This window comes from Scyliorhinus torazame, chromosome 12 (genome assembly GCF_047496885.1).
Source record: "Scyliorhinus torazame isolate Kashiwa2021f chromosome 12, sScyTor2.1, whole genome shotgun sequence".
Taxonomy (NCBI): domain Eukaryota; kingdom Metazoa; phylum Chordata; class Chondrichthyes; order Carcharhiniformes; family Scyliorhinidae; genus Scyliorhinus; species Scyliorhinus torazame.
In genome coordinates, this window is record NC_092718.1 from 6201476 (window position 1) to 6222140 (window position 20665).

The window sequence follows — 20665 nt, forward strand, 5'->3', positions numbered from 1 at the left end:
GAGTAAGGGCCAGCGAAACAATCTGTGGGTGATTCACAAACAGGTCACTCTTGCACTATCTCCTGCCACAGGATAGAGGAGACATTGCCAGGCGCAGGGGAAGAGCTGGATTCTGATTTTACCAAACCGGTATTGTGGGTATTATACAGAAATGACTTTGGAGAAAATGCATTCATTAACAATGATGCAGGAGCTCAAGCTTTGTGGTATCACATGACTGCTATTAGAGGGAGATGTTAGGATAGAGTTCAGCGGCTGCTCACGGCATCCCCGCGCATGCGCAGTGGAGGGAGTCTCTTCTGCCTCCGCCATGGTGGAGATCATGGCGAAGGCGGAAGGAAAAGAGTGCCCCCACGGCACAGGCCCGCCCGCGGATTGGTGGGCCCCGATCGCGGGCCAGGCCACCGTGGGGGCATCCCCGGGGCCAGATCGCCCTGCGCCCCCCCCCAGGACCCCGGAGCCCGCCCGCGCCGCCTTGTCCCGCCGGTAAGAGAGGTGGTTTAATCCACGCCAGCGGGGCAGGCATTCTAGCAGCGGGACTTCGGCCCATTCGGGCCGGAGAGTCGCCGAGGGGGACCCGCCAACCGGCGCGGCGCGATTCCCGCCCCCACCGAATCTCCGGTGCCGGAGAATTCGGCAACCGGCGGGGGCGGGATTCACGCCAGCCCCCGGTGATTCTCCGACCCGGCGGGGGGGTCGGAGAATCTCGCCCCAGCTTTCTAGTTCTTATTATAGAGTTACCATCGGAGCGAAGCAGAACATAGCACGGTTTGTCCATTTCTTAGTATGAATAATAAACTATTTAACATATCATAAACTATGGGGGAAGATTTTTCGGCCACGCCTACCCAGCGACCAGAAATTCCTGCCCAAGGTCAGTGGACCTTTACACGGTCCCCGTCCCGTCCGTGGTGATCATGCGACGGACGCAACCGAAGAATCCAGCCCAATACTCATTCTATACTGTGCAGATAGACCATAAAGTTCATAGAAAACGAAATGTTGTATACAGTAAATTGCTTAATTTTCAAACATAATGCTTTTAAAAAAATAAATTTGGAGTTCCCAATTATTTTTTTTTCCAATTAAGGGGCAATTTAGCGTGGCCAATCCACCTACCCTGCACATCTTTGGGTTGTGGGGGCGAAACCCACGCAAACACGGGGAGAATGTGCAAACTCCACACGGACAGTCACCCAGAGCTGGGATCGAACCTGGGACCTCGGCGCCGTGAGGTCGCAGTGCTAACCACTGCGCCACCGTGCTGCCCTCAAACATAATACTTGAGGTACTTTTAAAAATCAATCAAGTAATAATCCAAAATGGAGAATCTATTAAGCTTTAGGCCAGTGATGATATCAAATTATTTAATCTTTTTCCTATCTATAAATTATTCCTTTTCAGTTTCTAAATGTATTTGCGTTCACTTTGTGTGAGAAAGCGTTAACTAAAATTTCCCAGTGTGTGTGATGTTATTGTACCTCGTTACTTCATGAAAGGTTCCTGAAAGACAAATTTTGTTTCTCTCTCCACAGACTCTGCCTGATCTACTGGGTGTGATTCACCCAAATAATGACTGGCAGATCTGTTAGGCCGGATGCACACCGGGGTTCGTGCCAGGCACCAAGCCGTGCGTGATGCACCCGACCCACTGTTCCCGACGCAATCTCGTCCACCCCCTCGCAGGACCTCCATCCAGACCCGCATATTTAAATGCATCATTAAGCTCATTTAAATATGGACAGCCCGTTGGAGGCCGCAGCCTCCCGGCTCCTGGTGTTCACTGGCCTCACCAGCAAGGCCTCACCCTGATGTGAATCAGTACGGGGTCCCCAGCAACGTAAATCAGACGTGGTGGCCATGCCGGGAGGCTCAGAAGTCATTGTAGCCCCCGGGTGGTCGGGAGAGGGGGACCGGGTCAGTACTTCCCAGGTGCCGGGTCAGTGCCCGGATACCAGCTTGGCACTGCCAGAGTTCCAGATTGGGAATGGGGCAGAGCTTTAGGGGCAATGCCCATGAAAGGGGTGAAGGAGAGTTCCGAAAGGGGGTGGCCTTAAAGATGGAGGCCCCCCTTAGCGACCCCATAGTAATGTATACTAACTTAGGGAGGGGCACGCCCTGCTGCCAATGAAGATGGATGTATGTGGGGCTGGGTCACCCTCATGACTGGATGGTGTGGGGTGGGTCACGCGGATGTTTAGTGACTGGGGGTGGCGTGGGGAAGGTTGCCCCTCTGGGGTTGGGGTGTTGCCGATGTCTGTGGGAGGGTCGCATTGCCCATGTGTGGATGGTGGGGGGAATCCTCAACCTCATTTTGAGATAGGGGCACCCTTTAAACATGGAGCCCCGATCTCTGAGGAGCCCGTCTTGCCAGAACAAAGAACAACAAAGAACAAAGAAAAGTACAGCACAGGAACAGGCCCTTCGGCCCTCCAGGCCTGTGCCGACCATGCTGCCCGACTAAACTACAATCTTCTACACTTCCTGGGTCCGTATCCCTCTATTCCCATCCTATTCATGTATTTGTCAAGATGCCCCTTAAATGTCACTATCGTCCCTGCTTCCACCACCTCCTCCGGTAGCGAGTTCCAGGCACCAACTACCCTCTGTGTAAAAGACTTGCCTCGTACATCTACTCTAAACCTTGCCCCTCTCACCTTAAACCTATGCCCCCTATTAATTGACCCCTCTACCCCGGGGAAAAGCCTCTGACTATCCACTCTGTCTATGCCCCTCATAATTTTGTAGACCTCTATCAGGTCGCCCCTCAACCTCCTTCGTTCCAGTGAGAACAAACCGAGTTTATTCAACCGCTCCTCATAGCTAATGCCCTCCATACCAGGCAACATTCTGGTAAATCTCTTCTGCACCCTCTCTAAAGCCTCCACATCCTTCTGGTAGTGTGGCGACCAGAATTGAACACTATACTCCAAGTGTGGCCTAACTAAGGTTCTATACAGCTGCAACATGACTTGTCAATTCTTATACTCAATGCCCCGGCCAATGAAGGCAAGCATGCCATATGCAAGCATGCCAGATCCAGAAAAAACTCGAGCGCGGTTCAGCGGACTAAAGTTAAAGTCCGGTTTGGGCTCGTTTGGTGGGGAGTTTCGCAATGGCCATTTGGTAAGATCTTGGCCCATATTCAACAGCACATAGTGCCAGAAATGAGCCCCTGCCAGCTTCTCGCCATTGCTGGCTGTCTCGCCACCCGGTTCGCCTGCTTCTTGCCTCATCGTCTCGCTGTTAACAAGCTGAGCTGCTGCTGGCAGAAGATCAGCAGCAGGGGCAGCAATGCCGCCTGGAAGGCAGTCACATCGCTGTCAGTGTGGGCAGCGTGATGAGGAGGACCGCGGTACAATGTCAAAAGACCATTGACCTCCACCGAGCTGCAAGGGTTAGTTACCACCTCTCTCCTGGCATCAGATCTGCCTGCCACCCCATAAAATCACAAACCCTCCCACGTCTAATCTTCAGGCTTGCTACTCAGATTCTCCTGGCACATACCAGCACAGCTCCTTCATTGTCTGCGAGCACTGCGAAACACGCAGCTAAACGCGCTCGCTAGGGGCCATTGTTCCCAATTATTTGAATTGAGCCGTAAGTGTGGGATCGTTTAGTGAGAAACACCCCGAGCTCCAATGTGGGTGAAAACAAATCTGGATCGCACCCAAACACCCAGCGGGAATCACCCCGCAAAACCCGCCCAAAATGACACTCAGGAGCGAATCATCGGCCTCGCTGCGCCCGACTTAGTGTCAGGGCATGCCGTTGAATTTTGCGAGAGGTCTCTCGCGAGATTAGCAATGCCTGATATGCCTCGCGTGATTTAACAAACGCTCGCGAGATGTCGCGATCTGGATCTTGCCCTCACTGGCCGTGATCCAGATACGCATTATTAATAATATAAGAATCTTTAATATTGTCACAAGAAGGTTTACATTAACACTTCAATGAAGTTCCTGTGCAAAGCCCCTAGTCGCCACATTCCGGCGCCTGTTCGGGTACACTGAGGGAGAATTCAGAATGTCCAATTCACCTAATGAGCACGTCTTTCGGGACTTGTGGGAGGAAACCGGAGCATCCGGAGGAAACCCACGCAGACACGGGGAGAACGTGCAGACTCCACACAGACAGACAGATGGCCGGGGGGGTGGGGGGGGGGCAGTGGGCAGCCTGACTGACAACATTGTCTAACACCATAGAAAACAGGATATTTAAAGGAAATTAGCAATGTGTGAAATCAGTGCATTATTCATCTTAAACTTTCTTTACCTTTGGGTATGTTTGCCATTGCAAGGACACTGCTTGCTGCATTTCAGTCCATACAGCCCATCTGGACACATCCTGTCCTGGCAACGATTACCAGTAAATCCTGGCTCACAAAGACACGCTCCGTTAACGTGGTAACATTCAGCTCCATTGAGGCACTCGCACCTTTGGGCGCACTCTAAGCCGTAACTGCCAATAGGACACTCCTCCTGGCATCTATACAAGAATAAACAATTCGGAAGTCACATGGAAGAAACAAGGTACTGCAATAGTTAACTCTCATCGTACAAAACCAACTTAAGCTTACTCATTTCAATTTTATACAGAGATTCCCCACTTTGTGTATGAAATTATTTTTCTGGCTGCTGTAACAGGGGTTCGGCCTTTGCTAAAACAGTGGATATTAATACAAGTAAAGATGAATACCCTGAACAGACATGGGGGGTCATTTTCCATTCCCGTCCTCAGTGGGGGGGGGGGGGGGTGGAATGACAGGGGGTATGGGGAATTGAATAGGAGTTCCAAAACGACTTTTAAGCTGGCAGGATTCCCCCGCTCGGTTGTTCCCCCCACCCTCACCCCCCAGCACCACCACCAAAGATGATTGCCCCTCCATGTTGGACTGTCCATTCATGATGACATGAGGGCATGTTGACATGAATCACAACAGGATCCCCACAATGTACACCTGATGAACAGAACCCACTGGAGGTGCACAGGTGAATATAGCCCCAGGGGCAGAGGGTCATGCCCGGGTCACACCCTGGCACTGCCTACTGCCTGGGCAGGGCCAAGGGTCCGTGCCCAGTGGGGGGTTACATGGGGGAGGTGCCGTGAGTTCCATGATGGGGAGTGGGGCAGTTTATTGTCCGGGGGATTGGGGGAATCTCTTTGTGGGGGAATGGGGAGAGGTTCAGTGTCCAGGGGGTTAGGGGAATCTTGTGTTGGGGGGTGATCTGTGCCCAGGAACAGGGGGTTCCATTTCTGCAGGGTCCTTGTTTTTACTTTCTTTTAATACGGGGCACTCTTGTGGGCTCATTCAGAGCCCGCCCCACCCATGTGACATTGTGAGACCGTCTCCAAAGGTTTTCTTTTGAATAAGTGTCAAAAATTATAATGGGAAAAGCGGGCAGTGCACCAGCGAACTGCACACTGCTGCTCTCGCCAAAAAGGTCATAAAATTCCACACATAGTGTAATTTCAAGACCAGGGAGAACAATGAGTAGTTTGGGCTGGGAAGAAGGCACTTATTCAGATTACCTGTTAACTTTTCACTGAAGGTTATGATTTGGAATAGATGGTTTGAAGGAGGACCTTACAGGCATGGCAGAGCTGGGTTTGTCGTTTGTCGTTTCCAGCACCTAATTCAATTCTGGGTGCTCATTCCTTTCAGACTGTGTCGCAATTTGGTAAAACCCAGTGAGTTGCTGAGTTGTATCAGACGCAGTTAAGAGTGTTTAGCACAGGGCTAAATCACTGGCTTTGAAAGCAGGCCAGCAACGCGGATTCAATTCCCGTACCAGCCTCCCCGAACAGGCACCGGAATGTGGCGACTAGGGGCTTTTCACAGTAACTTCATTTGAAGCCTACTTGTGACAATAAACGATTTTCATTTTCATTTCATTTCATTGCTGTGGATCTGGAGTCACTTGTAGGCCAGATCAGGTCAGGATGACAGATTTCATTCCCTAAAGACATTATTGAGCCAGCTGGGTTTTTATGACAATGAACAATGGTTTTGTGGACATCATCAGACTAGTTTTATATTCCAGATTTAATTGAATTTAATTCCAGCAGCAGTCAGGATTTGAAGCAATGTTCCCAGAGCATTTAACTGGACCTCTGGATTGCTAGCCAAGTGGCATTACCACTCCACCACTGCCTCCTCTGCAAATGAATGGTCAGCGATGGTAATGTCGCTGAATATCATGGAGAGATGGCTATATTCTCACTTGTTGGAGGTGGTCATCTTGTGTGGCGTGAATGTTACTTTTAATTTATCAGTCCAAGCCTGAATGTTGCCCCATAGAAATTGAAAGTAGAAGCAGGAGGAGGCCATTCGGCCCATCGAGCCTGCTCCGCCATTCATTATGATCACGGCTGATCATCTAACTCAGTAACCTGATCCCGCTTCACCCAATATCCTTTGATTCCTTTAGCCCCAAGTGCTCCATCTAACTCCTCTTGAAAACATGTTTTGGCCTCAACTACTTCCTGTGGTAATGAATTCCACCGGCTCACCGCTCTCTGGGTGAAGAAATGTCTCCTCATCTTTGTCCTAAATGGTCCACCCCGTACCCTCAGACTGTGACCCCTGGTTCTGGACACCCCCCACCCATCAGGAACATCCTTCCTGCATCTACCCTGTCCAGTCCTGTTAGAATTTTATAGGTTTCTATGAGATCCCCCCTCATTCTTCTGAACTCCAGCAAATACATCCTCAAAGAATTCCAGTAGATTTGTCAAGCATTATTTCCTTCATAAGTCCATGCTGACTCTGTCGATCCTGCCACTGTTTTCCAAGTGATCTGCATTTAAATCTTTTATAATGGACTCTAGAATTTTCCCCACGACCAACATCAGGCTGACAGGTCTATAATTCCCTGTTTTCTCTCTACCTCCCTTTTTAAATAGCGGGGTTACGTTAGCTACCCTCCAATCTGTAGGAACTGTTCCAGATTCTATAGAATCTTGGAAGATGACCACCAATAAAGCCACTATTTCTAGGGCCATTTCCTTAAATACTCTGGGATGTAGATTTTGAGGCTCTGGGGGTTTATTCACCTTCAATCCCACCAATTTACTGAATACCATTTCCCTCCTAATACTAAATCGCTGGCTTTGAAAGCAGAACAAGGCAGGCCAGCAGCACGGTTCGATTCCCGTAACAGCCTCCCCGAACAGGCGCCGGAATGTGGCGACTAGGGGCTTTTCACAGTAACTTCATTGAAGCCTACTCGTGACAATAAGCGATTTTCATTTCATTCATTTCATTTCCTTCAGTTCCTCCCTTGCAATAAACTAACATTTCTGCTACGTTATTTGTGTCCTCCTTTGTGAAGACAGAACCACAGCATTTAGTTGGTCAGCCGTTTCTTTGTTCTTCATTATAAATTCCCCAGTTTCTGACCGTACAGGACATTTGTCTTCGCCAATCATTTTCTCTTCACATAGAAGCTTTTACAGTCAGTTTTCCTCTTCTCTGCAAGCTTACCGTCATACTCTGGGCGCGATTCTCCCGAAAGGGAATAAAGTCCCCGAACGAGCGGGTTCAGCCGCGTGTTTCCCGGCGACTCGCAGTGCGGAGAAACACGTGGCTCCTCAACGCAACTCATATTGTAGAAGGGGCCAGGATGGGGAATGCGCGGCTGAGGCCGCATATAGCCCCGTTTTGCACAGTGGGGAGCTCCGCTGCCGGAACTCCCCAATGTGGCGAGAGATCGGGATGCCAACCTGGCACCGTGGCAGTGCCACGTGGGCACCTTGGCAATGCCAGCTTGGCACCCAGGGGGCTGCCAAGGTGCCCAGGTGCCAAGCTGGCATTTTTTGCACGCGCACAATGGGGCCGGGGTTACATGACGGGTGTTGGGAGGGGGGTGGGGGTGCGGGGACCCTCCCATAGTGCGTTTGGACTAGGTGAGGGGGGGTTGGGCGTTGTTTCGGAGAGCGGGACACCATGATATCTCGCTACACTGGGGAGTTCCGGTGAGATGAGCTCCGCACTGTACAAAGCGAGGCTCTGTACGACCCTGGCCATGTATTCCCCGTTCATGCCCATATTCAACGCCAGTCTCGTTGAAAAGTCATTTGTTTCTCAGCATTGTGAGTGCTGGGAAACTCACGGCTAAACACGCTCGCTCGAGGACTTTGGGAGATTCGCGCCCTAAGTGTCATTTTGGGCACAAGATTTGGTATGAACTGCGCTGGAGATTCTCATCGCGATCCTCCTGCACGGAGTCATTTTTTTGCAGGGGTGATTGGCACTGGCATTGAGAAGGACAGGGCCTAAACATGGTGCAGGTCCGGCTCCTCAGATCTACAGACCCCCCCTTCACGATGGCATCAAGCCCCCACCCCCATGCCGCCAGTCAGGTACCAATGCCACCCCCCTCACAGCTGCTGGTACAAGCGATCCCCCCCCAAACAGGTGGGCAACACCCCGCTATAGGTCACCAAATACCCGCATCCCCACATGCCCCATCCCTTCAGGCCCCACCCCTTCAGTCCCCATTCTTTGGCATTGGTACCTGGTACATTGGTAGTGTCAGGCCTCTGCCCTGCCATGTCTCCAACCACCCGGAGTCTACAATGGCCTCCGAACCCTTCCTGGTGTGATCACCATGGGCTGGATTCTTCACCGCCAGTTGAAAAGTTCCCAATGTGGTGGAGAATTCAACGTCATCCAAAAAACGGGATCGGCAGCCAGTGCCAATCCGGTTCCGATGCTCTGAATCTCTGCTGGCTGCAACATCGAGGTTCGCTCCCCCCCCCCCCCCCCCCCCAATGAGAGGATGCAGATAGATCAAATTGACCATTAACTCCGGTGGGAAGACATAAGGCCCGATTTTCCCCACTGCTTTGCGCACAGCACCGATCTGGGCAAACGGGTGCATCAAGGGGAGGCCCAAATCGAGCTTTGTGGTGGATGTGAAACTCGCTCGAGTCATCCGGTACCCAGCACGTTCTGGATCCCGCTTCTGGGTGTGATCCAGATAATCATATTTAAATGAGCTTCAGGCTTAAATATGCAAGGCCTATTTGAGGCCGCATTCTCCTGGTAACCACCCACACCCGCGAGACCTCAACTGAGCACCGATTATTACTGGTCTCCACAAGCGGAGACCAGGCATGGGGACCACTCCAGGGGTCTGGGAGGCCATTGGAATCCCCCCTCTCCCCCCCCCCCGGGGACAGTGCAGGGCAGTGCCCTCACAATCCCCTGGCGCCCTGGCAGTGCCAACCTGCCAGGATTCCCTGTTTGGCACAACCAGGGTGCTGGGGCATGTCTGGGTGCCAGGCTGGCAGTGCCAAGAGTCAGCTTGGGGGGGGGCATGCAATGAAAGGAGATGAGGGTGGGGGGGGTGAGGGGGGCATGAAGGGCGAGGGGGTGAAGAGGGGTATGAAGGTCTGTGGGGGTGAACGGGAATATCCTGAAAGGGGGGGACCCCAAAAGGGAGCATGTGGGCCTGAAAAGGGGGGTGCACTCAATGGGCTTTCCTCAGTTGCGGGTGGGGGAGTAATGCCCGTGTCTTGGGGGGGGGGGGGGGGGTGGCATTTCCCATGGGTGGGGGTTGCAGGGGACCCTCAAGTTCACTTAGAGATCAGGGCACCATTCAAAATGGCGGCCCGATCTCTGAGGAGCCAGTCCCGCTGACGAGTTCAGCTCCTCGTTGCTGAAAATATTTCAAAGTGGTGGCTAGCCCGAGAGGGGAAATTCCCTAAGGCCCCAAGAAATGACAAAGAGCGTGATATACCGACTGCGTCAGGCCGAAGAGCGGCCGGTAAATCCTGGGAGGGGCCACCCTGTGGTAGTCACCACTGTTGTATTATATTGGATATACTGCACTGCATACGAGGGTGTTGCGGTAAGGCCCCTGTACTAAGGGTACGGGGGTGGATCCCTGCCTGCTGGCTCCGCCCAGTAGGCGGAGTATAAATGTGTGTGCTCTCCGAGCGGCAGCCATTTCGGCAGCAGTTGTAGGAGGCCACACATCTCTGTGTAATAAAGCCTCGATTACTCTCTACTCTCGTCTCGTCGTAATTGATAGAGCATCACACCCCCGGTATTCCCGACGGCTGTTATGCCTCATGGGATTTAACCGGAACACCCGAGACTTCACAATCTGGATCTCGCTCACAAAACCCGGTCTCGCATGGTTAAGTGAGTTTAAGAACCCACGTAACCGTGCTGATGTCAGATCGAATGGCCATTCTGCATCTAGTGCCCTCGTCAGGAAGACCCTAGCCAAGCGCTGATTAATACTGGTCCCCAAAAACAAGGACCAGGTGTACTGGCACTTAGGGGGTCTCCATGGTGACCTCTGGCCAAGCTGGCACCCTGATATTGCTGATGACACCATGGAACCTTGGCCATGCCACCTGGCACTGGGCAGGGGCATTGCCAGGGTGTCAGGCTGGCAGTATCAAGGTGCCAAGCTGCTATTTTCCCCACACTGGGGCTTGGGGCCGGGGGTGCCCTGCTGGTATGTGGTGGAGTGAGGGGGAGGGGGGGGGGGTGTTTGAAGATCCCTCAACAGACGGGTTGGGGTGTTGGAAGGGTCTGGGGATCAGCGAGGGGTGGGGGGGATTCTGGGCGTGGCCCAGATTAGCATATTTTAATGATCCATTTGCAGATTGTACTCAGCTCCATGGCACCTGGTCCCTGCTTTTAAGGAGTCGTAGTGATTCGTGCCCTGGTGACTTCCCTCCAAGGGGGAGGGGGGTGGCGGTCATACCTCCCATACCTGGGAGGCCGCTGCATTCACCTGGCATCTCACTGATGAGATTAAAATGAGTGTAAATGAGCTGTGATCAGTTTCCTGCCTTTTCTGGGCAAGATCCGGATCACTTCCGATAGAACAGGCCGGGAGCATGGGAAATGGTTAATGCTGAGAGCAAATCCTGCTTTGGGCCTCTCCCGGTATTCTCCTGACATAGTGGGATTTGTGCTGGGTGCAACGCGGCCTGAGAAGTGGGGGCGGGATTCACGCCATGGCGGTTGGGGGTCGTTGGTAGCGCTTCCCCCCCCCCCGGCGATTCTCCGGGCCCCGATGGGCCGAGCGGCCGTCCGTTTTTGGCCAGTCCCGCCGGAGTGAATCACTCAGCTCACGTACTGGCGGGACCTGGCAGGTAAGCCTCCTGGTGCGGTCCTCGGGAGGGGGGGGGATCCGACCCCGGGGGGAGCCCCCACAGTGGCCTGGCCCACGATTGGGGCCCACTGATCTGCAGGCGGGCCTGTTCCGTGGGGGCACTTCTTCCTTTCGCAGTGGCCCCTGGAGGGCTCCGCCATGGCCGGCGCGGAGAAGAGACCCCCCCCCCCACGCATGCTCCAAAATGCCCCGGCAGGTCTGCGCGTGCGCGGAACCACGCCGGAGAATTCCGCACTTTCGGGGGCTGTTGACGCCGGATGGTTGGCGCCGGTTCCCCCGCCGGCGTGGGGACTTAGTCCCCAGAAGGGAGAATCCCTCTGCTGGACTCTTGTTGATTCCCTATCGTACCCCTCGAACTATATTCATTGTCAAAGATACAGGCACGCCAGCGGGAGATTCCAAACCCGCCAATGGCATCACCCCACCGGGGGTTTCCCGGCAGCGAGGGGAGCATTCAACAGGAAACCCCGTTGACAACGGCAGATAGAAGGTCCCCCCGCTAGCCAATAGCAGGCCGCCTCCCCGCCGCAGGGCTGCGCGGAAAATCCCGCCCGTATAATTTTCATTATTTTCATCATGTCTCCCTTCATTCTGATTTTCTCTGGTGAAAATATTCTTACTTGTGGGTCTTTTCATCACACTTTATTCCCCCAAGACCGAGAATCATTGTCGTCAATCTGCCCCGAAACCTTGTTAATGTATCTAAACCTTTTTCAGGTTATGTAGCCCAAAGTACAAACTGAGATTGGCCTTGTTACTAACGAGCTGACTCGCCTTTTCTTTGCAAAGTCACGGTGACTTGTTCTGGCTTGGCCAAGACATACATTTATTTTATTAACACTGACCAAAAGCTTTTAAATATGATCAATGTTCAGCTTAAATCTCTTTCCCTTTAACAACTGCCAAGAGGGAGACTGTTTGAAGACATTTTAGTTGATTTTGGTTTTGATGTTCTAATCCTCCTGGAAGTTTTCATTCCCGTAAGGGAGGGACTAGGTTTGATTGGCACTTATTGACCTATCACATGAGTCCAAAGATGTGCAGGTTAGGTGGGGTTACAGGGATAGGGCGGGGGAGTGGGCCTAGGTGGTGTGCTCTTTCATCAGGCTGGTGCAGACCCGATGGGCCGAATGGTCTCCTGCATCGGAAGAATTGTATGGAGTCTATGAAAAGTGGGCGGCACTGTAGCACAGTGGTTAGCACAGTCGTTTCACAGTGCCAGGGACCTGGGTTCAATTCCTCCCACAGTCCAAAGTCATGCTGTTAGGTGAATTGGACATTCTGAATTCTCCCTCGGTGTACCCGAACAGGCGCCGGAATGTGGCGACTAGGGGCTTTTCGCAGTAACTTAATTGCAGTGTTAATGTAAGCCTGCTTGTGTCAATAAAGCTCATTATTATTAAGTCACGTTTATGTTATGTATATACTTACTGTTACCTCTCCATTTATCCACATCAAAATTCATCGGCTATTCCTCAGTCCTCTACATAACTAATGCAAAGTCTTTCTGCAATTGGACAATCACATTTGAAAATGAAAATCGCTTATTGTCACAAGTAGGCTTCAAATGAAGTTGCTGTGAAAAGCCCCTAGTCGCCACATTCCGGCGCCTGTTCGGGGAGGCTGGTACGGGAATTGAACCGTGCTGCTGGCCTGCCTTGGTCTGCTTTAAAAGCCAGCGGTTTATCCCCGTGCTAAACCAGCCCCTTAATAATAATCGCTTATTGTCACAAGTAGGCTTCAATGAAGTTACTGTGAAAAACCTCTAGTCGCCACATTCTGGCACCTGTTCGGGGAGGCTGGTACGGGAATTGAACCTGCGCTGCTGGCATTGTTCTGCATCACAAGCCAGCTGTTTAGCCCACTGTGCTAATCAGAAAGAATTTTTACTTGTTTCCTCCCCTGAGAGCTTTCTGTCATCAGCAAATTTGACAACATCACTACGGACAGTCGCTCCATTTCATTCACAACTATTATAACTAGCAATGGTACGGAACAAGCTGCTTTGGACTTATTGATGATTCTTCACTAGCCAAAGCCTCTTACGTTTATCACCGCGTATGATTGATGAGTGACGATATTTAGAGTCAAGAATAAACTGATTTTGACGTCATTAGTCTGCGATGATTGAACAGTAATCCACAGCTAATCACAGGGAAGTAATCGTCGGTGTGCTGTTTCTTTTACAAAGTGAGAATAATAAACAATTACATTTTCATGTTGCACACTGATTATGGGGAACACATTAAAGCTTACTTTTTAAAAAAATCAGCACGTGCTTGCAGCCAGGGAGCGAAGAATATAGATTAAAAGAAGGGTTTTACAAATACCATTAATAATTATTAGATCCAGTCGCAGTGGATGGGTTGAATCTTAAACCCAATCTGAAACTCATTCTATTCTATACTTGCTTCGAAGAGAAAAGAATTCTTGCCAGTTCCCATCTTCACTGCTGTCAAATGACAGTTTAGTCCACTTGACAGTTTCATTATCATTTGTCCTTGAATTGTTTCTTGCTTCTCTGAGAGGTTTATGTGATAAGAATAGTTTGGAGTGTGTCCATGATAGGTTTTCATGTGGGAATGCTGGGCAAACGCTCTGGCAGACTGCAATCTAATTGTGGGTGAAATAGACCTGGTTGGACATTGCTGTAAAATCTGTCATAAGCTGATGGTTTTAGACAAATCATGTTTTCCTTCTTGATCGGATGTTGCTGCGAATTTGTCAGGGTGACAGATGGGGTCAGAATTATTATTTTATTAAGACTGGTAAATTTTCTTATCTGAAGCTTCGACATGTTGCCGAAGCTTTTAGACTCGAGCCCATCAGGACAAATGCAAGAATGTCAAATTTCAAACGTTCACAGCTATTTGTACTACAGGAGGAAGGGTGGTGATTGGTTGGCAAGCCGACTCTGATTGGCCCAGGCGTTGCCATGGAGAAAGCAATAGGGGACTACAGGCTCCCGGGTAATTTTAAAAAGCCGCCAGGCTTGACCATATTCCTATTTTCTGGGTTTGATTTGAATGCAAATGCTTGGAGTAGAAGGACAGAGGGCAAAGCAACTCCTTCGCCAATACCCTAAAATTAAGGTAGCAGTAAAGACATTATTAAAAGGAAACCTAAACTCTCTAATCTCAAAATCACAGGATTGGGTTTTCTTTTGCAGTACTGCAAGGAAATTAAGTCGGAAATTCCTTCTACCTGATTCTGACCTGGATTTTACCGCTGTTCCGCATCAGAGAACAGGCTGTTGTCCGCTCGTTCACTGCCCCCCGTAAGTACGCGACGTGAATGATGCTCTGTCCAATTTCAAGGCCTTTGGCCACTGGTACTATCAGGCCCCAGGGATCATCAGGAGGGCGGTGAAACTTTGGCTGGAAAACGACCAAACACTTGCCATTCTTACAGATCAGCCCAAAGTCTGACATTCAAGGTGGTGTGGTAATATTTGGGAGTATTTCTGACCCCCTGGTTTTTCCTCTCTCTCCTTCCTGTATTGGTCCCACAGAAGTACCACCAGAATTCCCCTTTCAAAGCAGTGGCAAGATCCTTTTTTCAGGGAAGGTCGTGCTGGGAGCCCAGTCTTCATGCACTAATAGCCTTGTCCCAGGACAGGGGCTGGAGTCACAGTGAGACTGGGGCCACCAGCCAAGGTCCTACTTGACCTTCCTTCAGCCCTTATCTTTAAACATTAACACAAATGTCACTCTACTATTGAACTTCACCTCATTACAAGATATTATTCCACTTTTCCAGGGATAACACAAAAGCAGCATGTTATTTCAATTGAGAGAGATTGCAGAATTTGGTGGTTCTGAGGGATCTAGGTGTCCTGGTCAATGAATCACAGGACGTTAGTCTGCAGATACAGCAAGTGATTAGGAAGGCAAGTAGAATATCGTTATTTATGGCAAGAGGAATATAAAGTCAGGACTTTGGTGAGACCACATCTGGAATAGTGTGTACAGTTTCGATCTCCTTATTTAAGAAGGGGCATAAATGTGTTCAGAGCAGGGCAGCACGGTGGCGCAGTGGTTAGTGCTGCTGCCTCACGGTAACAAGGTCCCAGGTTCGATCCTGGTTCTGGGTCACTTGTCTGTGTGGAGTTTGCACATTCTCCCCGTGTTTACGTGGGTTTCGCCCCCACAACCCAAAGACGTGCAGGGTAGGTGGATTGGCCTCGCTAAATTGCCCCTTAATTGGAAAAAATGAATTGGGTACTCTAAATTTAAAAAATAAATAAATAAAATACATGTGTTTGAAGCAGTTCAGAGAAGGTTCACTCGACTTATACCTGGGGGTCATCTGGGGCGGGATTCTCCAACCCCCCGCCGGGTCGGAGAATCGCCGGGGGCTGGCGTGAATCCCACCCCCGCCGGTTGCCGAATTCTCCGGCACCGGATTCTTCGGCGGGGGCGGGAAACGCGCTGTGCCGGTTGGCGGGCCCCCCTCGGCGATTTTCCAGCCCGGATGGGCATAAGTCCCGTTGCTGGAATGCCTGTCCCGCCGGCGTGGATTAAACCACCTCACTTACTTGCGGGACAAGGCGGCGCGAGCGGGCTCCGGGGTCCTGGGGGGGGGGGGGGGCGCGGGGCGATCTGGCCCTGGGGGGTGCCCCCACGGTGGCCTGGCCCGCGATCGGGGCCCACCAATCCATGGGCGGGCCTGTGCCGTGGGGGCACTCTTTTCCTTCCGCCTTCGCCACGGTCTCCACCATGCGGAGGTGGAAGAGAACCCCTCTACTGCGCATGCGCGGGGATGCCGTGAGCGGCCGCTGACGCTCCCACGCATGCGCCGCCCGGCAATGTCATTTCCGCGCCAGCTGGCGGGGCACCAAAGGCCTTTCCCGCCAGCTGGCGGGGCGGAAATCAGTCCGACGCGGGCCTAGCCTCTCAAGGTTAGGGCTCGGTAGGGAAATGAGGGACGAAGGGGAGACTATGGTGGACGAACTAAAAGGGAAATGGGAAGAAGAGCTAGGGGAGGAGATCGAGGAGGGGCTGTGGGCAGATGCCCTAAACAGGGTAAACTCGTCGTCCTCGTGCGCCAGGCTAAGCCTGATTCAGTTTAAGGTATTACACAGGGCACATATGACTGGAACACGGCTCAGTAAATTTTTTGGGGTGGAGGATAGGTGTGCGAGGTGCTCGAGAAGCCCAGCGAATCATACCCATATGTTTTGGTCATGCCCGGCACTACAGGGGTTTTGGGTGGGGGTGACAAAGGCGCTTTCAAAAGTAGTAGGAGTCCGGGTCGAACCAAGCTGGGGGTTGGCTATATTTGGGGTTGCACAAGAGCCGGGAGTGCAGGAGGCGAGAGAGGCCGATGTTTTGGCCTTTGCGTCCCTAGTAGCCCGGCGCAGGATATTGCTAATGTGGAAAGAAGCCAAGCCCCCGGGGGTGGAGACCTGGATAAATGACATGGCGGGGTTTATAAAGCTAGAGCGGATTAAGTTCGTCCTAAGGGGGTCGGCTCAAGGGTTCACCAGGCGGTGGCAACCGTTCGTCGAATATCTTGCGGAAAGATAGATGGGGGAAAAAAGAAGGCAGCAGCAGCAGCCCAGGACTTGGGGGGGGGGGGGGGGGGGGGGGAGGGATGGGGGTGGGTGGGTGGGGGGGGTATAGCCTGTGACAAGGCAGTTGCCAATTAGGGCTAGTTTTCATTTTTGTTATTTAATATTTATTTATTTGTTGTTTTTTGTTTATATAAAAAAGGTAATTATTATCTGTATTGTTATAATGTTGTGTAAAGGATGCACAATGTACTGTGTTGGTTGACCAAAAATTTTCAATAAAATATTTATTAAAAAAAAAGGTTAGGGCTCGGCCGCTCAAGGGGCGGAGGACTCCGCACCTTTGGGGCGGCGCGATGCCGGACTGATTTGCACCGTTTTTGGCGCCGGTCGGCGGACATCGCGCCGATTACGGAGGATTTTGCCCAATATGAGGACTCATGACCACTACCATCTAGAAGGACAAGAGCAGCAGACACCTGGGTACCCCACCACCTGGAGGTTCCCCTCCAACTCACTCACCACCCTGACTTGGAAATATATCGTCGCTCCTTCTCTGTCGCTGGGGCAAATTCCTGGAACTCCCTCCCTAACAGCACTGTGGATGTACCTACACCTCTAGCGGTTAAAGAAGGCAGCTCACTACCACCTTCTGAAGGGCAATTAGGGATGGGCAATAAATGCTGGCCTGACCAGCGGCACCCACATCCCGTAAATGAACAAAAAAAAAGATTGGGAATCCACTGGAGTTCAGAAGAATGCGAGGTGATCTTATTGAAATGTATAAGGTCCTGAGGGGAGTGGACAGGGTGGATGCTGGGAGGATATTTCCCCTTGCGGGAGAGACTGGAACGAGGGGCACAGTTTAAAAATAAAGGGATCTCCCATTTAAGATGGGAGATATATCATATATGTCACAAGGCAGCTCATTATTATTTTTTATTCATTTACGGGATGTGGGATGTGCAATAAAGGCATTTAAGAGTTAAGCAGATTGCTGTGGACCTGGAGCCACGTGTAGGCCAGACCAGGTAACATTGGCAGATTTAGGCTGACAATCGGCAATGGTTTCATTCCAAATTTTTATTGAATTCAAATATCACTATTGTGGTGGGACTTGAATCCAGGTCCCCAGATCTCGCCCTCGGTCTCTGCATTACTAATCTATTGGCAATACCACTCCCCAATACTCTTACACAAGTCTAACAAACATTTTTGTAACTTGCTTTCAAGCAGGGCTATGAGGTCATGCTTGGCTATGGGTCCTGTGGATATAGCTTGGGTCCCATCATTAAGAATGGCATGCATTTTGTCAATATCATCATGCTTGTTAAACTTATTAAGCATGTCTATTCCAGTCTCTTTGTCCAGCTTGCTAATGTCTCCATGGTAACACTTTTGCCAACCCATCAGGACCTGTTTGTCACGTGGTATAAATTGTCGCTCCCTTTAAAATTTGGTATTCTTGCCTTTGTCCTGGTGAGTGCAAAATGAAAAGCATTGACAGCATGTTTCTTCTTTCGGCAATAGTCAAGTTCTGAACTACCAAACAACCATTTGAATACCTGAAACAGAGGTACAACAAAGACCAAATTTGGGATATCAACGACATATTTGACTGACGGGTATGTTGTCTATTGAACTTCGCCGAGTGTATTAGACACAAGGTTATGCCGGTATTCGCCTCCAAGACTATTGATAATGGTCAAGTGAGACACTGTCCCATGATCAGGCGAGTGTTTATGAAGGATGGGATTGAACAGAGGAACAGTAGAATTACTCATCTCTCTGTGCCCTAAACTGTGCTTCTTTCATTTTTTGGTTTGATCTGTTTGTGCAGCTATATTGCCTCAATAGCTGACCGTACCATAAACAATACCCGTTTGAAACCCTCTGTAAACTCACTGAAACGGAAGTGTTTTGGTGGTGCAATTAATAATACCACCAAACATGTAGTGAATGTATCTGATTATTTGCTCTCTGCAAACGAGGAGTTTGACCTCTTGCTGGGTTTTGTGTCTGTCATTCTACATTCCTGCATTTTCAATGTTCGGGCTCCTCTAATCTCAGCTCATTGACATTCTGAACCTATTCTCTGATATGCTGTTCAAGGAAGCCATGGGCATTTGTGCCACATTATTATATAACGGCCATTTAGACTTACCACCATTTTTATTTAGGTTCATGTTATTCAACTTTTATCAATGGGATTTTTTTTCTTGGGGATTTTGCTGTTACTTTTTACTTTCTACAATGATGATTTTGAAAATGGACATTGCAAATCGGGATACTGAAACCTCAACCTCCATGAGCCCCTCCCAAACCTCCTGCCTCCATATCCTGGTTAAACGTTGTCACTCAATCGCACTGGTGCCTAACCATAGAAACATCCAATTATTCTCTAGGATCTGGGCAGGGGACTCACCAGTTTTATTCTAACTTGTTTGCAGGTGTTGTAATTGCCATCATGTTGCACAAACCCAAATTGTAATATTCATTTGATAAAATAACTCAATGAAAGTGAGGCAGAAGGGTATTGCTAACCAGATTAAACACACACAATAGTGTAGCAAAAAGTTACCAGAGATAAAATCACCAGATGGGATTGCATAATTTGTTGCATAGATACATAGAAGATCGCAGGAGGAGGCCTTTTGGCCCTTCGAGCCTGCTCCGCCATTTATCACAATCATGGCTGATATTTTTCTCATCCCCATTCTCCTGCCTTCTCCCCATAACCCTGACCCCTTATTAATCAAGAATTATTTATTAATCTAGCAGCATCTTGAACATATTCAATGTTTTAGCATCAACTACTTCCTGTGGTAATGAATTCCACAGGCTCACCACTCTTTGTGTGAAGAAATGTCTCCTTGTCTCTGTCCGAAATGGTTTACCCTGAATCCTCAGACTGTGACCCCTGGTTCTGGAGACACCCATCATTGGTAACATCTTCCCTGCATCTACCCTGTCCAGTCCTGTTAGAATTTTATAAATTTCTATGAGATCCCTCCTCATTCTACTGAGCTCCAATGAGAACAATCCCAACCTAGTCAATCTCTCCTCATATGACAGTCCCGCCATCCCTGGAATCAGTCTGATAAACCTTCGCTGCTCTCCCTCGAGAGCAAGAACATCCTTCCTCAGTGAAGGAGACCAAAACTACCCACAATACTCCAGGTGTGGCCTCACCAAGGTCCTGTATAATTGCAGCAACTCAGCCCTGCTTCTATACTTGAAACCTCTCGCAATGAAGGCCAACATACCATTAGCCTTCTTTACCGCCTGCTGCACCTGCATGCTTACCTTCAGCGACTGGTGCACAAGGACACCCAGGTCCCACTGCACACTCCCCTCTCCCAATTTACAACCATTCAGGCAGTAATCTGCCTTCCTGTTTTTGCTTCCAAAGTGAATAACCTCACACTTATCCAAATTATACTGCATCTGCCATTGGTTTGCCCACTCGCCCAACCTGTCCAGATCATGCTGTAGGATCTCTGCATCCTCGTCACAGTTCACCCTCCCACCCAACTTGGTATCATCTGCCAAAATTGGTTTGTTCAGGGTTTGGATTATGTCCCCACACCAGTAATTTTGAGTTGGATGGCTGGTTCATGATGCAGAGCGAGGCCAGCAGCGAGGGTTCGAATCCCTCACCGGCTGAGGCCTTCTGAGCCTTGCCCCTCGCCTGAGGTGTGGTGACCCTCGGGTTAAATCACCACCAGTCAGCTCTCCCCCTCAAAGGGGACGCAGCCTAGGGTCATCTGGGACTACGGCGACTTTACCTTTATTTAATTTAGAGATTAGGATGAGTAACCCCTGGTGGGATTTTCCGCACAACCCCTGGTGGGATTTTCCGCACAACCCGTTGTGTGTTTCGCGATGCAGAAGGCAGCCTGTCATTGGCAGGTGGCAGAATCATCTGGTCCCACCGTTGTCAACGGGTTTCCTGTTAAATGCAGTCCTTGCTGTCGCGAAACCGGCAGCGGTGTTGTGCCATTTGCGGGAC

General features: G+C 50.4%; 1 protein-coding gene across 13 annotated transcripts in view; it reads right to left on the reverse strand.

Moving 5' to 3' along the window:
- Positions 1-20665, reverse strand: part of megf11 (multiple EGF-like-domains 11) — a 664461-nt gene that overhangs the window by 201091 nt on the left and 442705 nt on the right. For all 13 annotated transcript variants that reach the window (XR_011933847.1, XR_011933846.1, XM_072470335.1 and 10 more), the window contains one exon: positions 4276-4488. Coding sequence is in view for 11 of the 13 variants with exons in the window: in XM_072470335.1 (XP_072326436.1) it covers positions 4276-4488 (213 nt within the window). In the remaining 2 variants the exon portion in view is untranslated. The remainder of the gene's footprint in view (positions 1-4275; positions 4489-20665) is intronic.